This window comes from Ursus maritimus, unplaced genomic scaffold, assembly GCF_017311325.1.
Source record: "Ursus maritimus isolate PB19 unplaced genomic scaffold, ASM1731132v1 scaffold_23, whole genome shotgun sequence".
In the NCBI taxonomy this organism is placed as follows: Eukaryota; Metazoa; Chordata; class Mammalia; order Carnivora; family Ursidae; genus Ursus; species Ursus maritimus.
The window spans coordinates 32,764,092-32,774,557 of record NW_024424786.1 but is presented as its reverse complement, the minus strand read 5'-3'; the positions used below and the strand labels follow the sequence as shown (position 1 = coordinate 32,774,557).

Here is a 10,466-nt window from a genome sequence, read left to right as displayed (position 1 = left end):
ATATATATATATATATATATCCCTTAGTTCATACAGAAATCAGTTGTGCAAATGAATAAATATTTAGAGTAGAATCTGTTTTATTTTTTTTAATATTTAATTTATTTTCTTGAGAGAGAGAGAGAGAGAGAGAGAGCACATGAGTGAGCACGAGCAGGAGCAGGCGGCAGGAGAGCCAGAGTATACATTGAAAGGGAGAAGCAGACTCTCCGTTGAGCAGGGATCCTGATGCAGGGCTCCATTCCAGGACCCTGGCATCACAACCCGAGCCAAAAGCTGTCTCTTAACCGACTTAGCCACCCTGGTGCCCCAAGCAGAATCTGTTTTAAAGTGGTTCCTGGGGGTCAACTCTCCTGGTGTCCCATTGAAATCAATAATAATAAATAGTGAAGGCAGAGTGAGTATCTACAATTCAGAAAGCTGAAACTCACTTCCTGACATCCCACCTATTGGACGGAGTTTAGTATCATTTCCCATAAAGTTAAAGAACCAGATATTAAAATATATGTGTTGTTCACCCCTACCTGCCTAAAATTGATCACCAAATAATTAGTCCTTGGATCCACAGCCAAAGACTTTTCTTACTGCAATGACACACACTGAGAGAGAGAGAGAGAGAGAGAGAGAACGAACTATCAAAAGAGAATAAGGTGTGACTTAACCACAAAGTAAATGAAAGCACTAATGCATGTTGGTTGCACATGGTTATTTATGGCAGATTTATTCATAATTACAAACCTTCCGAACCTTGGAAGCCACCAAGATGCCCTATAGTAGGTGAATAAACAAATAAACAAACTATTGTACATCTGGGGAATGGAATATTGTTCAGCACTAAAAAGAGCTGAACTATTAAGGTAAGAAAATATATTTAGGAAACATAAATGCGTGTTTCAGAGTGAGAAGCCAATGTGAAGGGGCTCCTTTTTGTATGCTTTCAACTACAGGTCTTTCTTGACTTAGAAGGGAACTATGTCCTAATAAACCCATTATAAGTTGAGAATATCTTTTTTAAGAGTTTTATTTTTTATATTTTTTATAGATTTTATTATTTATTTGTGATCAAGGGGTGTGTATGAGAGAGAGAAGGAATGAGAAAGATCATGAGCACTGTGGTGGGGCAGTGGGAGAAGGAAAAGCAGACTTCCCGCTGAGCCTGCAACTGGATGTGGAACTTGATCCCAGGACACTGGGATCATGACCTTAGCCAAAGGCAGCTGCCTAACTGACTGAGCCACCCCGTTCCCTATAAGTTGAAAATATCTTAAGTCAAAAATGCATGAAATACACCCAGTCTACCAAAAGTCAAAGCTTAGCCTAGCCTACCATAACTGTGCTCAGAACACATACAATTTTTGGCCTGCAGTTGGGCAAAGTCATCGAATACAAGGCCTATTTTGTAAGAAAGCATTGCATATCTCATGTAACTTATTAAATACTGTATTGCATGTAAAAAAATGGAATGGCTATACGGGTACAGAGGGTTCTAAGTGTATTGATCATTGACCCTCGTGATTGCTTGGCTGACTGGGAGCTGCACCTCACTGCCCCTGCCCAGCATCACAAGAGAAGATTGTACTGCATATCAGTAGCCCAGGAAAAGACCCAAATTCAAAATTCAAGATACAGTTTCCACTGCATGTATATCACTTTTACACCATTGTAAAGTTGGAAAAGTACAAGTCAAACCATTGTAAGTTGGCGGCCATCTATGTATGTATGACATTCTGGAAAAGGTAAAACTATGGAAACAGCAAAAGATCAGTCCCTGGATGCCGAAGATTAGGGAGGAGAGGGAGGAAGAGGTGGAGCACAGAGGATTTTAGGGTCGGGAATCTGTTCTGTATGTCCCTGGATGTTGGAGAGTGTTATCATACATGTCAGAACCCACAGAAGGTACAACTCCAAGGGTGAAGCCTGATGTAAACTGAGTTTTAGGTGATCATGATGTGTCCCTGTAGGTTCACTTGATTGTGACACAGGGAGAACTCTAGAGGGAGAGGTTGTCCCAGCGAGGGGGACAGGGGGTTTATGGAATCTCTGTATTTCCTCTCTATTTGGTAAGAAGGTAATACTGTTCTAAAAAATAAAGCTTATTAATCACAAAATACATGGCAGCACAATACCTAAAGGAAGTAATCTTGTAACTAAATGAAGAGTCTTCTAAAAACGATATTCTAGTGAGAATAGATAATACATTAAAACCTTGCAACTTTAATGTAAAACCTTTTGGTCATGTTTCATAGCATTTAAAAAATAAGATCTCCTAAGAAATAGAGCCATTATGACAAGAGAAGGGACCGGATAGTGGAATTTTATGAGAAGGAGGAAAGTTACAATATTGAAAGAGTTTTATTTATTTATTCATTTATTTATGATTGTATTTATTATTTGAGAGAGAGAGCACGCACAGGAAGGGGGGCAGAGGGAATGGGGGAGTAGCAGACTCTCCGTTGAGCAGGGAGCCAGACACTGGGCTTGATCCCAGGACCCACGGATTATGACTTGAGCTGGAGGCAGGGGTTCAACTGACGAACCACCCAGGTGCCCCTGCAGGAGTTTTAGATTAGACACATGCGATGCAGGAGCTACAAGCATTCAGCAGGCACTGTGCAAAGAAGCATGGATAGCAGGAAAAATAGTGAGGGAGAAAACATTAAGTAGAGTTTTTATAAAAAGGAGAAATTAGACAAATGACCTTTTCAGCAGCTACTAATAAAGGAGCAAATCTATTGCAAGACTTGAATTCATCTTCTGAAAGAACATCACAAAACATGTCAGTCTAAAGACTGAAAGGGCATGTGCTTAAAATGACCAATTTTGTTACTAGAAGAGAGATCATCTTCATGCGTAAGAAGGGTACATCAATAAAATGAGCAATATCATGTAATCGGCAATCAGAGTAAAAGTCACAAATCACCAGCACACCTGAAGTCCTCTTCCTACTTCCTTAAAGTCACCTCCTTCGGAAAGTAATCACTATCCTCGTCTATAAAACTGATGAAATATCCTTAGTGTTTAAACCTGTAGAAAATCAGTCATGCAGATTATACTCTTCAGTGTCGTTTTTCTCATTAGTATGTTCATGAGATTCATTCTTTATGTTTTCTCTATTTCCTGATTATTTTCTTCGATGTGGGGTATCTCACTGCATGGATATGGGACAATCGATCCATTCTCTTGTTGCTAGACATTCAGGCAAGAATATTGTGAGTACAGGTGCTCTGGATATTTTGAAACATGTTTTTTGTTGACTGTACATGATCTATTGATATGTTCTTTTTGCAAAAGATGCACCAGCTTGTAAGGTGCATGAAAATTGAAACCAAGAGCATGAAAAAGAGCAGTTGAAATTCAGTAATTGTCTTATTTTATTTTTTTAATTTATTTTATTTATTTATTTGAAAGACAGAGAAAAAGAGCACAAGTGAATGGCAGGCAGAGAGAGAGGCAGAAGCAGGCTCCCCGCAGAGTGGGCAGCCCTACGTCAGGCTGGATCCCAGGACCCTGGGATCATGACCTGAGCTGAACGCAGACACTTAACCAACTGAGCCACCCAGCTGCTCAAAATGCAGTCGTGTTGGAAGCACCGAGATTATACATATATACTTGATACTCTTTTGTTATTATATGTATTTAAAAAACAGAATTTCACCAAGAGCCATTATCAGTTCTTAAAATCATTCAATATCGATAGAATTTGCGACACTGAAACATTCACAAATCTGAAAGTGTATAGAGATAGAAGAATATAGAGGATTTGATACTAATAATAGGCAGCTAACTATGGATATTTAAAAAATACTACACTCATCAGCTGTTGAGTGAATATGAGTTATTTAAAATAATTCAACCTATTTCATGCCACAAATTTATTCTCAACAAGTGTCAAATTATCAAAGCCACTCAGAGCAACTCATCTAATGACAATGCAGTTAAGGTACGAAACAATAATAAATGGGTAATTTTCAATTTCAAATATATGCTAATTCAGAAATATTTTTAATAAAAAGTAAGTGAAAATAAATCATAACAGAAATTAGAGAATAATTAAAAATAAAATTAATACAAATACTATTTACCAAAAAATTATACCAATGCTTAGAGGTAAATCCCTAGCTTGTTTAAAACACAAAATACATTATCAGATCGATAGATGATTTGTTACCATCTCATTGTAACCACCCTTGAGCTTAACCAAAATAGCAGGTATTGAACTTCAGTGTTCTGCATTCTACAGTGACATTCTACACCTGAAACTAACATTACACTGTATGCTAACTAATGGGAATTTAAATAAAAATATGAAGTAAACAAACAAAAATAAATACATAAACAGAAAAATAAATAAATTCTACACCCAAAACTAATATTACGTGTATGCTAACTGGAATTAAAATAAAAACTTGAAGAAAAAAAAAAAAAACCCTAATTGTAACAATGCCCAAAACATCACTTATACATAAATAAATAATAAATTAATTTTAAAAAGGAATGAAAATGCCAATTATCGTTGACGTTGTGGGGAAACGGGAACTCTCATACATTGCCGGTGGGAATGTAACACAGCATCACCACTTTTGAAAACACACTGGCAGTTTCTTAAAATGCTACCATACACGTAACATATAACTCAACAATTCCACTCTTAGGTATCCACCCAAGAGAAATGATCATCTGTGTCCACACAAACGCTGGTCCATGAATGTTCACAGCAGCATCATTCACTCTGGCCCTTACATGGACACAATTCAAAGGTCCATCAGCTAGTGAAGAAGTATACAAGATGTGGTAGAGCCGTACTGTGCAATACTATTCTTACTAAAGAGGAACAAACTACCAATAATACAATGTGATAAACCTCTCAAACAGTCTGGTAAAGGAAGAAGATGATATTGTCTTTTAAAAGTAGTGTTTTAAAAAGTCTGTTTCTCTCCTGGTTCTGCTATGTGGTTTCACAAATGAATCAAGGGAAAAACGGATGTGTCCTCGAGATTCCCTAGATCTCTGACCAAAGCTCTGCGGATTCCTTTATGTCCCAGCAGTAGCTGTCAGTGTGTGTAAAACTTGGATCCTCAGTTCCATCCTGTACCCAGAAATGACAGTTCTCACGGTAAATGTAGTTGTTGCCGCTCACCTCGGCTGAGTTTACCCCCATTTTAAATCACATTCCCTCTACGTCTTCTTCCCTTAGTAACTGTCCAGTCTCTTCAGAGACGATTCTCTGTTTTGCATCCTTGCTACCTTATTGTGTGGGAGCACGTGTCTGCTACGTCACTGCTTCCCACCCAGAAATCTGGCAGTCACATTTTTCTCTAACTGTAAAGGGTCTACTTGTAAAATGTGAGTCCTTATGCCTGAAGAATGAAGGAAACAGCATTCTAACAGACAATTCTGATTCCATTTTCACTCCTCAGAAACTGTGGGAAATGTCTCATTGCAGTTAGAATAATCAAACTCTAGGTAAGAACAGTGTTGCATGTAGAATTCATTATGAGTTGACCAAAGGACACTTTTTTGATCTTAGCATTCACGATGATGGATGGGACTCAGTATCTTTATATCAGGTCAAACATGGCATAGATTCTGAACCTGTCATATTTTAATTGTGAGATTTGTACCAATTGGCTTCAAGTCCATGAGCCTTCTTGAGTTAATTAATCTGCACATTTTGGATAAGGAAATGACTCAAAGGTGGTATTACTACAATGCACCTATTAGGACGGCCAAAATATGGGACACCGTTACCAACAAATGCTGGTGAGGATGAGGAGCAAGAGGAACTCTCAATTATTGCTGGTGGGAAAGCAATATGGTGCAGCCATTTAGGAAGACAGTTTGTCAGTTTCTTACAAAACTAAACAATTTAGCAATCTCGCTCCTTAGCATTTACCCAAAGGAGTTGAAAACTTATGTCCACAAAAAAAACCTGCACACACATGTTTAACAGCACCTTTATTCATAATTGTCTGTACAATTGGAAACAGCCAAGACATCCTTCAGTAGGTTACGTTAGATAAACAGACAGTCGAGTATAAATCAGTGCCGAGAGTAATGAGCTACAGGCCATGAAAAGATACGGAAGACCCTTTCAGTGTGTTCCCCATGATACGTGGCATTCAGCTCTATCAAAATTATGACATTCTTGATCTTCCCTGTCATTAACTTTCTAGTTTCATGTCATTCTAAGGAGACTTTTATGAACTCAGTGTTGTAACCCAACACACGGTAGGGGCTCAATGAATTATTGGATGAACAGATGAGCCAATAGCCACAACCATATTGAAATGATCAGGTTTGGGACATACTTTTTTTCACCCCCTGGTCTTTGTTATGCATCCTCTCCTAGGAATATTCTCACCCTAACACATGCCTATTCACTCTGGTGATTCCCATTCATCCTTTGTGCCCCTTTTTGATCTGTTTTCATCTAGGAAGTTTTCCTCATCCCTTGGTCTTTGTTGTGTGTCCCTCAAACATGTACTCATTGCACCTTGTGCTGCCACTACCTTCTCATTATAACATGGTCTTATCATATTCTGCTCCCCTTTGGGTGTCTCTCAGTGGATCTGAAGCTTTCTGATGGCAAGACTCTTGTTCCACTCTATTCACCACTGAAGGCCCAGCAGCCATCAATGTGTCTGATATATTTTTTGTCTAGAAATATGTATTGATTAATGAATGGGGGATATAATATCATATATATATATGTATATCATATATATATATATAATATCTCATATATATATATATATCCTGAAGTTGTTTTGTGTGCAGACGGAACCACATATTTTTTTATAAAAGCTTTTCATAATGAAATGTTACCTAGGAGTAATCTAATTAACAGAGAAAAATGGCATGAACAGCTCACATTCATATGATGATGAAATCTTGCTGAGAGGAGGGAGAATATCAAGGTAAGTTTTTTGCTCCTTCATTGAGAATCTCAGTTTCAGTCTTTCTAAATACATAGTTTAATCAGGAGTTAAAACAAATTGTGTTTTCTGAAAGAGATCTAGCTAGAAATCTGTCTGAATCAGATAAAAGTAGGAAGAAGTCCCTTGTCTCTACTATTATTTCTTTGCTCTACATTTTCTTGACTTCATTCACCTTCCTTCATACCATTATTCACTCATTGAAATATTATTGTACCCCAGACATTGCTGCCTTGTAGAAACTATTTTTAACAAGTAGTCAAATATTCTATGGAGTGTGATTTTATTTAATAAAGAGAAATTCCTCTCAAATAATAAGATGTTCATTTATTTGAGTTATCATTCTTTCTGATGGGTTAGCAGCCTAAGGTGGGTGACAAGAACAATACAAAATGACTCTGAAGTCTACAGGGAAATTGGGAAACTTGGGTAATCTTTGTTACCCTCAGAGGTTAATGGCTCTTTGCTTTTATAGCCCTATAGTTTCATACCATAATTTTATAGGCAACATGTTCTCATCAACACTGGTGTATAAAAATGAGCAGAATTCCAAATAAAATATGTTCAAATTTAGAATTTACAGATAGTGAATATTCATAGAGAATATGAATATATAGGACACATATGAATATATCCTGTGGTTAGCTTTTTCCTTTTTTGTGCACATTTCTGCTCCACTCAGTTCAGAAGTTATCATTTGTAATAATTTACTTTTTATTTATCTGGTAGGTATTCCTCTCAGAGAAATTTCAAAATGTCCTTTTCACTTTTCTTCCATTGCATCGATGTTGAGCTTCAGGCGTATTTATTTCTCACCTGAAATAACTTTCCTACTACACAATTTCCTAATGGCATTTTTCATCTGGTCATTTCTCAAGGTATAGATTAAGGGGTTTAACATGGGTGTTATCATAGTGTAGAACACAGCAACTGCTTTATCAATAGATAAAGTAGTTGCGGGTCTCATGTACACAAATATACAGGGCACAAAGAATAGAATGACCACCGTGATGTGGGAGACACAGGTGGAGAGGGCTTTGCGCTTTGCCTCTAAGCTGTGGTTCCTTAGTGAGTGCAGAATGACCACATAGGAGATGATCAAGAGAAGAAAGTTTAACAAACAGATGAAACCACTGTTGGCAGCAACGAAGAGCCCTAGACTGTGGGTGTCAGTGCAGACAAGATTGAGCAAAGGGTTCAGATCACACATAAAGTGATCTATGACGTTAGGGCCACAGAAGGGTAATGGGATGATAAAGAGGATCTGTATGGTTGCATGAAGACAGCCTCCCACCCACACCACTCCCGTTAGCAGCCCACACACCTGCCGATTCATGATGGTCATGTAGTGCAATGGCTTGCAGATGGCCACATAGCGGTCATAGGCCATCACAGTAATCAGGATGACATCAGCACCTCCAAAGAAATGTTCCCCGAAAATTTGGGTCATACATGCATTGAATGTGGTGGTTTTCTTCTCACGGAGTGAATCTACGATCAGTTTAGGGGTATTGATGGAAGAATAGCAGGCATCAATGAAGGAGAGATAGGCCAGGAAATAGTACATGGGGGACCCTGATAATGGGCTGGCAGTGATAGTGACCACAGTGAGCGTATTTCCTACCACAGAGAGGATGTAAACCACCAAAAACACAACAAATATGATTTTCTGCATTTTTGGATTCTCTGTGAGCCCCAGTAGAACAAACTCTGTCACGTTGTTCCTATTCACCATTATTTCATATTATGATTAATTGCATTACCTGAAAAAAAATTACTTTTGATTAATATGACCTTGAATTTATTAAGCTTGCTCATGTTGTTAAAAATAAATACCTAGATTCTAATGATTTGTGGATTCTATGAGATTTTCTGAGATAGAAAATAAGTTCTTTAAGATTTTTTGATTTATCTCCTTGGTGAAGTTTCTGTTGAGTATGGACAGCAGGAACTTTGTAAGCACACAGGCAGGAGATCGTCTGTGCACATTTCATCATGTGTGGTGACTAAGCCTAACATGAAGTAGTAGATTGTACACATAGTGGTCGCTAAGTAAGAAAGGGGAGGTAGTTTATGAGGTAAAAGCCATGAATGCGAGGTTAAGGAATTTTCCCTCTATCCTTAGGAAAGGGGAAAACATGTGAAGACAGTGAGAATATAGGTGGAAAATGGAAGAATAATTTGAGGAAAGGGGAATAAGGGATATAATTTTAATAAAGATCTTCATGTGTCTTGGATGAAGTGGGGTGAGGTTCCGCAAGGGGTTGGAAGCCAGAGACAGAAACCTCAGTTAAGAGATTATAATAGTTTACATAGGAGTAACAGGCATTGGTGGTAGGTATGTAAAGAAAGTATACAAAAGCTACTATAAAAATAATTCACAATGTTTATTGTCTAAATACAATAATCGTATATTTGCTAATTATATATATGCACACACATACATATAGACTTTAATAATTGATTACTATGTTCATGGCATAATACCAAATGTGTAGATAGGATCTCCTTAAATACTGATAACATCCTGTGTGTTTGGTATTATTCCATCCAGTTTGAGATGAGAAAACAGTGTCAGAGACTTCAGTTGATGGTGAGAATAACAATAGCAATATTTACTAAAATTGAACATTTAGTGACTCTGAGTGTTTTTGCAGACATGTGCTGATTTAATCCCCATTGCAATTCTGTAAAATAATTCCGGCTATTGTTTTTATACTTATTTTATACATTATGTAATAGAAACATAGAAAAGTTAAAGATCCTGCCAAGACCAAGATGCTATGTAAGGGCAGAATCAAGATTAGTTAATTATACTTGTTCATGTTTTTCCTCCAAATTCTTACCCATGCCCTATATTGTTATACTTAACAACATATAACCAGTAACCTTTTTATGACCATAATAATTATAATTGCTTTATTGCTACTTTGGAGGCAAGTGTATATAACACAATTTCATTAGGAGACACACACACACACACACACACATATTTGAACACCCAGTTATCAAATAAAATGTGGTAGTGTATTCATTGAAAGATCTTTTCATCTTGATTTCTCCCTCAGACCTAGTTCTCCTTCCTACAATCTATCTCCAAAGCTAACTATCTGTTAGATGTTGAAAAGGATTTCCACTGTGGTTAAGTGTTTTGGTTTGAAAATCATAAAGACCAGGTAGAATTCTGATGTTTCCACTTGCATCTTCTTTTATCTGGAGTACCTTTCTAGCACATTACATCCTTATTTCCTCATCTATAAGGCAAAATTAATAATATCCATATCAAAGGCTTTTATGAGAGCTGTGTAAGGAAACCTATTGGAACGTATCGCCACCGTGGTGTGCACACAGAGGATTTTCATCTATTCTGTAACTGTGTAGGCACCTAGGATACAGGAATTTTTGACATTTTGAGTGATAGTTAGGCAATAATTTAACTGTGAAAGAAGTTAAGAATCCTCTCCAATTTTACTTTAAAAGAAGGCATACAGACTCAATTATCTGTGGCCTTTGTTACCAGAAAGAATTCTC

General features: G+C 37.3%; 1 protein-coding gene across 1 annotated transcript; it reads right to left on the bottom strand.

Moving 5' to 3' along the window:
• Positions 1–7,740: 7,740 nt before the first annotated feature.
• Positions 7,741–8,670, bottom strand: LOC103666034 (olfactory receptor 4C46-like). Its single transcript, XM_008694066.2, has one exon. It carries the CDS (start codon positions 8,668–8,670, stop codon positions 7,741–7,743), a length of 930 nt encoding a protein of 309 aa, XP_008692288.2.
• Positions 8,671–10,466: the final 1,796 nt, after the last annotated feature.

What these genes read in the sequence shown, in the direction of transcription:
- LOC103666034 (XM_008694066.2), bottom strand. Translation starts at nt 8,670, where the DNA reads ATGGTGAATAGGAACAACGTGACAGAGTTTGTTCTACTGGGGCTCACA.